At 40.1% G+C, this 13,287-nt stretch overlaps 1 protein-coding gene across 2 annotated transcripts in view; it reads right to left on the bottom strand.

Moving 5' to 3' along the window:
• The window catches only part of RORA (RAR related orphan receptor A), a 398,251-nt gene that overhangs the window by 4,382 nt on the left and 380,582 nt on the right, over positions 1-13,287 (bottom strand). For both annotated transcript variants that reach the window (XM_075713910.1, XM_075713909.1), the window contains 5 exons: positions 7,881-8,022; positions 5,823-6,218; positions 2,233-2,354; positions 853-985; positions 61-168 (listed from right to left, as the gene is read on the bottom strand). In XM_075713910.1, coding sequence (XP_075570025.1) covers positions 61-168; positions 853-985; positions 2,233-2,354; positions 5,823-6,218; positions 7,881-8,022 — 901 coding nt within the window. The remainder of the gene's footprint in view (positions 1-60; positions 169-852; positions 986-2,232; positions 2,355-5,822; positions 6,219-7,880; positions 8,023-13,287) is intronic.

Raw genomic sequence — 13,287 nt, forward strand, 5'->3', positions numbered from 1 at the left:
TTTTCCACCTTATTATTTTTATTCTGTTTTTTTAAGATACAACACTTGACATTTCCTTACCTAAGGACTTGAAAACCTCTGGGCTAGCATACTTGCCATCAAAGTAGACTGTGTTGTTCTGGGAGTCAAAGGCACGGCACATTCTGATGAACACAACCTCTAAAGACCCTAAAACAGAAACAACGTATGTTTGACTATTTAAGTAGAGACTTCAGTTGCAAAGAGGAAGTGAGAATTTAAAAATTTCCTATTCTCTGCATTCAGCATCAATCAAGTAGGGTAGTAGGCTTCTGTGGTGTAACAGAGTATAGTTTGATTTACTAGTAGAATTAAAAGAATTCCCATAAACCTCTTTAGAAGTTTTTGCTAAAGCAACTTAGTTAATGCTAATAAACTCTAATAATTTTTTATTAACGAAGTCTCTGAAGTCAAAGCACCTTGTTTAGATTTATGTTCACGAAGCTTTGACAACTTTGTCCAGTATTTGTAAACTGCATTATTTCTACAACATCTTGCATAGAACAACAATCTGGATTTTTACCTTGAAATATGTTATTCACTATTAGTAAGCCAAAATAAAAAACTGGAATCCAGCTTTTCCATCTTTACACACTCATTGCTCCCTTTGTTCATAATGAAAATTTCATACGTAGACTTGAACTCGTTCTATCCAGAGTAACTAATAAGGTATAGTACTTCAAAGACACAGACAAATTGTAAGGTTTTCCCCCTGTATTATTTTAAATTATCATTGAACAACATATGTATATATGTGTATACAATCACTGTATACAGGTAACACCTTCCTCAGTCGAAACTAATAGAAACAGACCTTAAAACTGACCCACATACCTGCTTTTAAAAGCACAATTTGATCGTTTTGACACAGTTCCATAAAGCCATCAATGCGTTTGGCAAATTCCACTACATACTGTATAGCTTCTGTTATTTTGACTGCGCATAACTGCCACATTACCTCCCTTTGCTGTTTGAGAGAGAAGAAAAATTGAAAAATTACTAAGCAAGGTTTGGAAAGCCCATTTTCATAAAGTAAAACTGAGCTGGGGAAAAAAAAAGAAAAAAAAAGTGCAGTGAATTCTCTCCAGCACTGCTGGCTACAGTCTGCTTGTAAGACAAGAGGAATTAATCTCAAAGCCAAAGCCTCACGTGGATGAGCGACAATGCAAACACTTAAGACTTCTTCAGCAATGTCAGAAGAGATCCAGGTTGGAGTGTTTTTAGCCAAAAACGTCAAAGTATAACAATTCTGGTGATTTCAGTGGGCGTTTTATTCATTGCATCAAAAGAAAATGCCAATTTACACTAGCAGTGCATAATCACATTTTTCCTATCAACTTCTGTATTTTGTACTGAATGTAACTTACCTAACTACCTTGTCTTCATAAATATACATATAAAGATATGCATATATGAAGATCATCTTGTTAACAACATAAAGCAAGCATGCAAATCGTGATTTTTTCGTAGGTGGATAATAATTCAGAATGAAATTACCTAACAAGTGGAAAACAATTATATTCTTAAAGGTTAAGCGTTTTTTTGCGGAATTGAAAAATACGTTCAAAGAACAGTGTGCTTTAATAGTGCTGCGTAAGACAGCTTTCCACAAGCGGCCATTTGGTCGTAGTTTGTGGACGGAAGGCACATTGGAAATACAAGCATCGATTAAATCTTACAATACCCACTGGTGGTATGGCAGCAGTGTGCTGCTATCCTGTAGGTAAAACCGAAACACTGAGGGACAACTGTAGAACGAATCAGGATTACAACCAGGCATCGACGGCTGGCGAGCGGACGGAGTTCTGCGTTTATAAGCTCAAACCACAGCCGTGTAAAATGACAGAGCCTGGTAGCTTCAGCTTTTTTTGGTGGCGGTGTTTGGTGGCGGGAGATTACAAATCAAGACATGAAAATAACATGCCATTTAGGATTGAAAAAATGTCTCTAGCTTCTGATCTTTGTTTATCAATCACAGACGGACAGATTTTGGGAGTATGGCTTTGCCTTTTCCGGTACCTGTAAAAATCACAAATGCAAAGGATACCCTAACCGTCTTGCTGCTTTTGATTCTCGCGTATTATTTTTTTGAAACACACAAAAATACACATTCCTGATAGTAAACGGAAAGCAGCGAAAAAGTGAATTTTGCGGCGCATTACGGAAATACCATGCTTTAAAGAAAGCGCGCGCATGTGCCGCGTGCTTTTATACCTTGTTCTGATAGTTCTCGATTTCTTCCTGCAGAAAAGTCTGCCATGTTATCTGCTGTAGCTCCTCCCTCAAGTACTGGCAAGTTTCCATGTGTGACTTGGAAATATTCTGCGCAAGATGTTCTAAAAGAAAGACCAGAAAGCGAGACGCGTTAAAAACGCAAAGCTGTGCCTTCAGACGTGAGGAAGGTAACGTATTCCGGTTGCGAGGGGCGGGGGGGGGGGGGGAGGTTGGCTGTTCAGGGAAAAACGCGTTCGTTTGGGATCTCCCGCATCCTGCTTCCCGCAATCCAGCGCCTTCCACGCCGGGCGGCGCGAAGCCCGGTTCCGAGCGCCGCCGCCAGAGGGCGCGCCGCGCACGCCGCGCGCCCCGCCGCCGCGCGCCTGCAGGCCCAACCGGCGCCTGGCGCTGGGCGGCCAAAGGGCGGCCGGGGACAGCGGCCGGGGACAGCGGCCTGCTCCCGCGGCGGGGCCACGCACGGCCGGCAGGCCCGCAAAATAAAGGCGAACGCGGTGAAACCGGGGAGCGCCCGAGCCGCTGCACGTCAGGAAGCGGCCTCGCTGCCTCTGGTAGGATCCAGCCAGCTCTGAAACGCCGGCCGAGAGTTCCGCCGGCAAGCGGAGCCGTAGGAAAAAAACCCCAAGCCGGCGAGGCGAGGGACCCCTCAGGCCCAGGGACAGGAATCTGCGTGGGGACGGCCTTGCTGGACGCAGGACTCCGTGTACCACGTACAGGGAGCGTAACGCCACTGCCGGCCGGCCGGTTGATCTTCAAAAGCTAGCTTCATTTGCGTTTTGTACAACAGAAGCTTTCTAATAAAGAAATACAGATAGTTACCACCTGTCTAGCGTCCTGCCAAGCAGGACTCTATCACGTGAGGCTGCCTGTGAGGGAAAAGTTTCGTTTCTTATCTACTCTCGTACCATTAAAAAAATATTAGGAAAATACACTTCTTCACGAATCCAGATAATTAATATAACACGCTAAACACTCAAGCGCTTTTTTTCCTCAGCTTTCGAGTAGTCGCTTAGTTAACGCCACATGATTGAAAATTTCCATACAACATAGGACATATACAACATAGGACGAGAGGAAATGGGCTCAAGCTGCGCCAGGGGAGGTTTAGGCTGGAAATTAGGAAAAATTTCTTTACAGAAAGGGTGGTCAAGCATTGGAAGAGGCTGCCCAGAGAGGTGGTGGAGTCCCCATCCCTGGAAGTGTTCAAAAAACAGGTAGATGTGGCACTTGGGGACATGGTTTAGTCTAGTCTACCCTTGATTGGTTTAGGCGGGCTTGGTAGTGTAGGTTAATGGTTGGACTGGATGATCTTAAAGGTCTTTTCCAACCTAGACGATTCTATGATTCTATGATTTTCATTCCAAACAAACTCTTGTCTGCTGCTATACTCGGTTAACAAGACCTGTGAGGCAGATTTACATTTATTAATAAAACTTAATTCCATAAACCTTTAGGAACACCTTCAAAAGCACAAATCGCATTTAGACATCTGAATTCCACTTCTACTCTTTCTCTTTCCTACCCTGACTCTTCACATGCGTCCATTCTCCTGTTTTAGCGTGTGACAAATAGAGGCCTGGTGACTTCTCTCACACAATTCTGCACTTGGTGCTTTTACAGGTTTGGCCACTGAAAAGGAAGGCTTAAACCGAACAAGAACAGTGGTCATTAACAACGTGGGGGTATTTGAGGGACTCGAGCGTTAGGTCTTCTGCGAAACTTGCTCGGTTTAATAATGACCAAACCCAACTCTTTACAAATTGAACTGTTGGACCAATCAGTCTGTTTAGTATCATACTTACTCCATTAACAGTTTGATGTAAGATACTACCTGAAAAGTCCTTAGCGTACACCTGAGGTAAAATCACATTATATGTGCTACCTAAGCAATCAATGATGTAGAATATAAGGCAATTAATACTTTGGTTGTCATCACAGCTTTCATGTATTTCAGGGCAATTTTTTTTTTATTTTTTACAAGCGTGTACTTAAGACGTTTGCTCTCACTAGCAGCAACTGACAGCATTATACCTGTGCCCTTGCAGGATACAGAAGGTGAAATATTGCCGTGTTATTCACAAACCTTGGCCTCAGTTCTGGACTGTATTTCAGCACACACCTGAAAACTTTCATTGAACAGCCACACCTTTCTAAATTGAAACCTTAGTCTGGAAGACAAACATTCTTCAAACACTGTTTGGCAATGTCAATGCTGGGCACCCAAATCACACTCTGTAGGGTTTAAATGCAAGTACTATGTAAATAAAGGTAAGCAACACAACAGATTTGTCTTAGGCCAGTGTTCCGAACTCAACAGCTGGCCTAGGAAGGAAAAGCCCTTTCTTTTTGCCGTGGGTTTAATGCAGATCTTTTAGTAACTCCCACAGGAATATTAGCAACCATTTGATTGAGACAAAGCTGGTAGCATAGTCTTTATCCTAATGTTTTCTTCTCATTTTACTTATCTGTAACTGAAGTTATTTGAACTCAAGCCAGACACAATATTTTGGCTGTCACAACAAATTGTATTGCAGTGAACTGCATTCTGCAACATAAGGACATTAAAAAGCAAGCCTTGTCCCCTTCCTCTCTGCAAAATTTCTCAAAACATAAAGTAAAATAAAGCAAGCAAAATTTCATATCAGGTACTTGCCTCTAATTAAAAAAAGTTAGAAAAGAGAGAAAAATTTAAACTTGGAATACCTGGTTTTTCAAACTATGTTTAGGTTTTCATAATGGAATAATTAGCAAAAATGTTGCTTAAGCAAGCAAAATCACTGTTTTAAACGCCTGACTGCTTATATAAGTAATAGAATCGTAAAGCCTTATATAAGTAATAGAATCGTAAAGCCACTTCTCTAATGTCCTGTTCCACTTTGCTTATAATCAGTTCACACAGCACGCTCTAACTCGAGCCTCAGATGTTGACAAGTTATAGTTGTGGAATTCAGCCCTAGTGTAATCATTCAGGGAAGAGTCTGAAGTAAAATGTGCTCATTAATGTGGTCATTATGAGGCTTTTAGGGAAATTATCAAAACTTGCTACATTCAAAAATTTCCTGAAGTATCTGGGGCCAGATTCTCTTCAACCAGTGGCAAGGAGAACTGCCCTCAGATTAGACTGGTGCTTTGGTTTCCTATTTCCCAGGTACAGGTAAAGAGCAGAGGACAATCAGCCTCATCACTTTTTGTTAGAAAATAAAAGCATTGAGATAACAAAAAAGAAGATAAAATGTTCAAAAATAATCTGCAAATAAAGAAATACTGTTTGTTTGCTCAGCACCACAAATTAGCTTGTTAATCAATATTCAGAGGGTTCTATTACAAGGACTGAAAACAAAAGCAACACTGCTAGAGCTGATCAACCACAGGCTCCAGCAATTTTTAGTCCAGTTCCGTAAAGTGTTCACCCCGTACCCCGATTAGGGTATTGTGCACTTCACAGAAGAATGCCCGTACATGCTCACAGCTGTACTGAAGCAGCATTCTCGCTATCACCTGGCTAAACGTGTCACTTTAATCCAAAGGGTACTATTAAGACAATTACAACGGAAGCTTTTCTCTCTCATTACCTAATTCTGCCATGGACACAGTTGGAGAGGTCTCCCCATTTGTAAAAGAACAATAAGGGAAGAAGCCCGATGCTGGTGTGTAGTCACATATTGGTTCTGGTTTGATTCCATTAATATCAAGACCCGACTGATCTGGAGAAGGCTGTATGTCTAAGTAGAAGCTGCTAACTGCAGAGTCTGCTTTGCTACCTTCAGGGGTATGCCCATCAATGTAATTACTGAGGTCATCATGTAGCTCTGTTAACCCATTGGTGGTGATATTGTATGTTGGTGTTAGTGGTTCTGCCTCTCCTGGTTGCTGCTGATGATCTCGCTGCTGCTGCTGCATTCGATGTTTCTGCACCTCCGCATACAGGCTGTCCCTCTGCTTCTTTGACATTCGACCAAACTTTACAGCTGAAATACAGACACAAAACATATTACATTTCTACAAATCCACTACTGCATTTTAATTGTCTTTGAATACTACACGTAAGGACACAGTGTAAAAGGCAGACAGCAGGATGGGCAGACCTAAGAATCACTTCTGTCAGTCAGTTACAGGTAACGTAGCTGCAGTACCTACTCTGTAAAAGACCATTTTAACGTGTTACTTAAGTGGACCATTAGAAGTCACTGGTTTAGCTTAATTCATTAACTTTCCAATTCTATACTGAAAAGATTTTCTCTTACATATCCACCGAACTCGACAGATGTGTCTCTCCAGCATTCAAGTCCTATCTGGAAAAGTAGAAGCTAAGACAGAATATGCCGGCCTGACATGAAGCATCCATTTCCTGCTAGCTGCGTATTCGTACTACAGAGTGAACCTCGAGTTAGGTACCAACATGTGGGGTCTATCTCAAAGGGTATCAAAAGCAAGCTTTATTGATATTAGGACTGAAGCACATGGGAAGAACCACAGAACACGCTTTCAGTGCGGCTTACTGTGACAAGCAAAAATGTTTACCCGGTGAATTATCGTTAAAACTGTATGTATGTGCACGTGCGTGTGTAACTCTCCGCAAAATTATTACTACTTTGAGAAGTATAACTATTAAGCATAAGCCAGAAGCAACTGGTTTGGCACATCCAGGGAATTCCTAAGAACATGGTATGTGATTTCTGGGACCCGTATCAGCTATAAAAGCCTTATCGTTTAGGAAGATGACTACCACATTGTACTTTTCTACAGGAAAGCAAACATGTTGGAGGGACTAGTCATTACATGATCAACTGTTTCAGGTTTTTAGTTTCATGCCCAATAAAAAAATTAAGAGTTTGTAATTCAAGAGGTAAATGTAATTTGAAAATGATCTCCTTAATCAGGCCTCACGTACACAGAGTAATGCACACGTATTTGTAGAACACGTAGCGTTGTTGTCACTATTGCAGGGGAAAAGACTGAGTCGTATCTTCAAACTGGGGAAGCAATGGCAGCTTCATTACATCTATGGGGGAGGTCTGCAAATATCAGCTGCAAATCCAGTTCTAATTGAGTTACATAAGCTTCCATTTTACAGAGGTGGGTTTTTGTCATTACGCTAGGTGTAATTTTGAGCTTAATATTAACAGCATTGGAACACATTTTCTTCAGGATTCTCTCTTTGAAAAAACACTGCACTATTTTCTCTTTGCATTCTTTTCCATTACTCATTATACACACGTTTGAACTTCTCTATATATTGTGAAACAGTTCTGATCTATACCACTATGGCAATCAGAGTGTTACTTGCAACTATAGTATGTCACTTAAATTGGAATGAACACATAGAGGAAGTATTAATATTAGACTAAAAACTGCATCTTCAAGAAGTGACCAGAGGCAAAGCTCTTAACCGGGAACTATACTAGATAAGTAGGAAAAAAAAAAACCCCAAACACCTAAGAACTTCATACATGCCCTGATTTATATATATTTACGTGAATATATAGCAACATATAAAACCCAGTCTATGATCTCAACTATTGGCCCAATGCACAATTAACTTTTAAATCCTATGTTGTTTCAGTTGAACACACAGTGTACTAAACATTATTTTACTTTTTGCATTTAAGCTATGTGTTAGCAGAGCTTACCATCTCGAGACATCCCCACAGCAAGGCATTTCTGTAATCGACAGTGTTGGCAGCGGTTTCTACTAGTTCGGTCAATCAAGCAGTTCTTCTGACGAGGACAGGAGTACGTAGCATTGCTTTGCTGACTCCTCCTGAAAAAGCCCTGTAATAGAGTTGCAAAATACAAATCACGAAGCTGTTAACTGGTGAAGCAAATAAAGACTCTGAAAGGTAGCATACCTAATAGAAAATGAAGTTCAAGTGCACTATAGTCAACTAAAGGAAGTTAAGAGGTTGTTTTTTTTTCCTCTCCTAGAAACAAACAAAAAACAGTAACTAGTAGGAAACAGTTCATAAAAAAAAGTGTTATGAGACATAAAGGAATTACACACTTTTTCACTGATTTTACAGATCCCATATTACATATGGTACACCGATCCTTTCCAAGTGAGATATAACTAATTATAGACCCAGATTTCCTTGATCTCCTATCTTTCCTGGGTCAGCATAGATCTCCAAAATAGGGAAGATTTAACAGCTAGTTAATTCAACAGCTGCGACCCTGTTCTGCTCTTTGGAGATGACAATAGCAGGCTTTGATGTTCAGCCTCACCAATGTATGCATGTGTTTAAAAATACAGAGCATGATGCTGAGCAGTTCCTTCTATAAAGAACAATTTTAAAAAATATTTTTTCTTAATTAGTTTCATGCTGACAACTGAGGTTTTGTTCAACTCTGTGCAGGATTTAGATTTTTAAGGAGGGGGGAAGCTGAAACAGATTTTATGTATTACCTCTTTTCTGAGTCAACTGCAATGGGCAGACCCATCTCCAAAGAAAGTTAACGCTGGAAGGTTACTCAGTAGTTACAACTTAGCTCTCTCCATCACAATGGTGCATGTTATTAACCACTATGCCAGCTGTTTGCTTTGAAGTTCATTCCATCTTTTTGCCACAGACTGTCCAAACATAAGCCAGTGTGTGTGTAATACCTACTTCACAAGGATTCTGCAAAGTTGTAGTCATTCTAAAGAGGCATTTGAGATCAGTGAGCACAGTATTTTAGTTTTATGTTGCTACATAATGGATTAATTAACAATGCTGCAAAGAAAATACTTCCTCAGAAAGGCTGGGCACCTTTTAATTAAAGTTGGACTTTTACCAATTTTTTATTTATTCAAAGGCCACATTCTGGAGTCCCTCGGCACAGGCACACTCTGTCCAGACACTTGGTGAAATAAACAACAGGAGGACTTCTGCATGACAAGTAAGAGACCTCCCAGCAAACTCCCTGCAGACAGAAACATGACAAAACACTGAGATAAAGCTCCCTGCTCCATCTTATGAGGAGGGCACCAGTCTGCATCAATTATGCCCCTTTTATGAAAGCTTTAATAGGGAAACATGGAGTATAAAAAAAATGAGGAAACTGAAGATGCCTGTTCTTTAATCTTGTTTTCCTGTACCTTGTTTCTCACCCATTTATTCTGGTCTTTGTTTCTATGTGATTGAACTTTCAACTGTTTTTTAATGTTTGTCAATAGGGAGATGATTGTCACCAAGACTGAAAGAATTGCACATACTGAGCTCTGATTGAGTGCATTTCATCCTAAAGGAAACCTGAAATGCCATGGAAATCTCTACCATACCAATTTCTACCATACCAAGCATCATGACTGGTCCCTCTGGAGGAACCAACTCTTAGGTAAGTAGATAGCTTAATTTCCAGTTCTGTTAGCACCCTTTGTGGAGCCTGTCACTCCAGTGCAAGTACACATGCAAGTGCAATGCGATTCACTAGAAAAACAGGATCAGGTATCGACCTGACTGGTGACTTACTGATCAAGGTTCTGCATCTCCGGATTATCAGTCCCTTAAAACTTCAGTTCTGCAAACAGTTTAACAGTTGCATCAAATGACATGCTCACATATGAACTGTATGAAATCTTCTGCCACTACTGAGATCCTGAAAGTCAGCTTAATCAAGATGTAAAATGAACCTGGCCCAATAACCTTAAAGATCTAAAAGTTTTCCTTTAGCTGGGACATATATTGAGTCTCTATTGCCAGTCTGGCATATTTCTCTTTATTAAGAATATTTTTGTCAAGCTGAAGATTATTTTTAGAACTATAATGGAGAAAATACTGGGCTGTTTGCTTTTCCAGATTTTCCCTAGAGACACAGCTGCTCAATACATTTTAGCGTACAATATATCAGCTAAGTTACAGCTTGGAGCTAAATTTTCAGTAGAGCAGAACTGCCTGCAACTGGGGCCTTTTAAAAGCACTTGCACTTTACAAACCAGAGATGTAGTGGAGTGCTTTTTAAAACAAACCCTACAACATTATGTGGGCATGTTGAAAACATCGGCAGTAGCTAAAGCAAAAAAAAACAACAAAACCAAAAAAACCCCACCCCAACCTTGCCTCAAAGTTCAGAAATTAATCTAAACTTGTCCAAAGCTCAAAACCAGACATATCTGAGTTTTGGGATTGAAAAGCCAATGAAGTTAAACTGAAGGTTTTTTACTCTCAAAGTTCTTCTATATTGTTGTCATTTATTTGTGAGTTTTCAGACCTTCTGGCGGTCCCTGGGCTCTCATATCATTATAAGACATGTGGGGAAGCCCCTATTACAGGAGCCTTCCATAAGTAAATACAGTTTCTTCCTAGCTTGGGGTTTTCCCCCCCTTTTACTAGAAGAAGAGAAGGAGAGATGCTATATTCTGTTGTTCTATTTCCTCTCTTTTGCCAGAGGCAAACAGCTAGCTACAATTTTTCCACCAGGAAGGAGGAGGTGAATGCATGCATGGTACACGTGTATACATTCAAGCATTATGCAAACTGGCCCAGGCCACATGCTCTTAATTGCATGCATGTTCACAACCATTATTTCACATTCAGACGATTGCCTAATGGGCCACAGGCAGAGTGGACCCCTCTTGATCAAACACACAAACAAAACCACTCCTGCACTAGAAAATGTCACCGCGTTACACCACTCTGTCTCTGGCAGAAAGCACTCCTATGACTGCATGGAGCCCTGCTTCCTTCTGATGTCAGTATAAAGATCCAGCTGATTTTGGTGAGGCGTCGTTGAGCTTTGCATGTCTCCCTTTTTATGTAGATGTCTTAACACAGTGCCAGAAGAAGAGCAGAGCAGATTACAAGCCCTAGCTTCATCTCCGCATTTCAGACTCCTATTTATATACAACACAATATATGGTTTTTCATATGCTGCCAAGAAATCAAGTTTGGGAAAAAAGGGCGCAAGAACTTTTCATCTCTAAGTCAGTTTGAATAACAACTTGTTAAAAAAGAACTTTGAAATGTAAATAGCAGTTTTCGCACAGTCTATTAATAGTCTCAATAACTTCACTGCTCAGTGGCTCGTTACTACAGATGTTTGTGTCTAAGCTTGCTCCTTAGCAGGGGAAAAGCCAGTTGTGCTTCCCTGATGTCCCAAATGGCACAGCACAGACTCCTTCTCCACTGCAGCACAGGCTGAAATGCTGATCTCATGTTTGGTTTTTTGACAAATTTTCATTTAATGAATTGATTCCTACAGTTCATTAACATACCCACTTCCACTTCTGTATACACATATGTCTTAATTAGCTGCTCATTGGCTGTTTAATTACAAGAAAACAGCTGACAGCTGCCTTGCTGCATCCTAATGGCAGACGTTTTGGAATGACTGTATGCAAGCCTGTGACAACAAAGGCTTATTCATAATCCCATGATTTATGGCTGATACTTAAAGACTTCCACGTATCATTAAGTTTTGCAATATTCTGAGCAATTAACAATTAGGTGGGGGGATTCATTCTTTTACTGTTTTCTAAAGCAAACCATTGCAAATTTTCTTCAAAGAAACATCAGAAAAATATACTGTCATATGAAAGACAGGTGAACATTCAAATTGGATTTTTAACCCTTTTATGACAATGAGCACATTTTAGTTGTAAAGGGAGGAGAGTGCTGCAACAATATTGCTAACAAACTTTGTTAACAAAGTATTTGATAACAAGTTATGGTGCCACTGACAACGGAGAAAAAATGTTCAGTTTTACATATGTAATAAAGACAGGAGCGAGATTGTGTTTGTTAGGTTATACAAGGCTTCTGATTAGCCCTTTCTGTAACATGGCTCACCTGTTTTCTAACATGTTTTGCTTGAAATTGGCTAGGCAAAAGAAAAACTTCAAAAGCATGAATTTGAGGTAAATGTTTGCAACACCTATATGACACTCCATGGTCAATAGAGTAATGAAAAATTGGCTAGTAAAGAAAGTGAATGAATGAGACGAATGAACAAAAGTAATGCAAGGTGGGAAGTGACAATACATCGGGTATTGTTCTCTGAAGTAACAAACACAGACATTCCTTGTAGTTACAATGAACAAGACCATCTTAGGTCTTAAAAGACACAAGAGACAAAAGCCAGCACCTATAAACCTTTGAAAAGTTGAGAAATGCCCAGAAACGCACTGCTTGGATGGTTTTATGAGACCAACTGCATACAGTCAAGTAAAGAGAGGGATCCCACTAATGCATTTGGGAGTCAGTTGGGCATGGACTGACACTATTGACAGCAAAACCAAGTAACTGCACCTGCAAATTAGAAGACATAGTTCATTAACAAAAACTTCACTTCAAACTAAATGCTTTGCTATATCCTTTTGAAGCATTCAGGTATTTTCTGACGATGCTGAACCGGATTCAACTTTCAGCTATGAGAAAAGAATATAGATGTGTACAAACCAGTCTCCTTTCTCAGCATGGCCCCTAATATAGAGCAAAAGGTTGTTCATGGGTTCCCACAACTAACGGTTGAGGAAGCGCTCCACACAGATACTAGGTTTTTCAGTAGCGCTACTACAATAGTAGTATTTCCAATCTTACACAGGAGAATAAACTTTTATTTCTGAGTCGTGGTACAGTCTTTGTGTCATTCTTCCTCCATGCTTCTGAGTAAAAGTCTCATGATTAATAATTATGATTAACCTCACCTTCCCTTTTCCCCCATTATATGTTGTATAGTGAGCATCACTAATGGTCAGATAGAAAAAACCCCTCTCTTTTAAAACTTATTTTATTTATAGGAAGCCACAGGAGCCCTCCTAGATAAAGTATAAAACAGAGCCTGGCTAAAACCTGATTTTTTTCACTAGGGGGGAAAAGAAGAAGGGGTGTTAAATTTTATTTTTTAAAGGCAGATTCAAGTTCAGCTGAAGAGGTTGACACAGCCACTAACTTCATAAAAACAGGCAGTAACATCATAGCAAGATAGGAAATGAAAACTTCTCAAGAAACACTAATTGGCTTAATTACAAATCTTCAATTCTAGTTGTGTGAAATGCACTATAACAACAAAAACTGGTCAGAAAACTTTCAGTTATGTGAAATGCAAGGGTCACAAACCTGT

Source organism: Pelecanus crispus, chromosome 7, assembly GCF_030463565.1.
Source record: "Pelecanus crispus isolate bPelCri1 chromosome 7, bPelCri1.pri, whole genome shotgun sequence".
Classification (NCBI taxonomy): domain Eukaryota; kingdom Metazoa; phylum Chordata; class Aves; order Pelecaniformes; family Pelecanidae; genus Pelecanus; species Pelecanus crispus.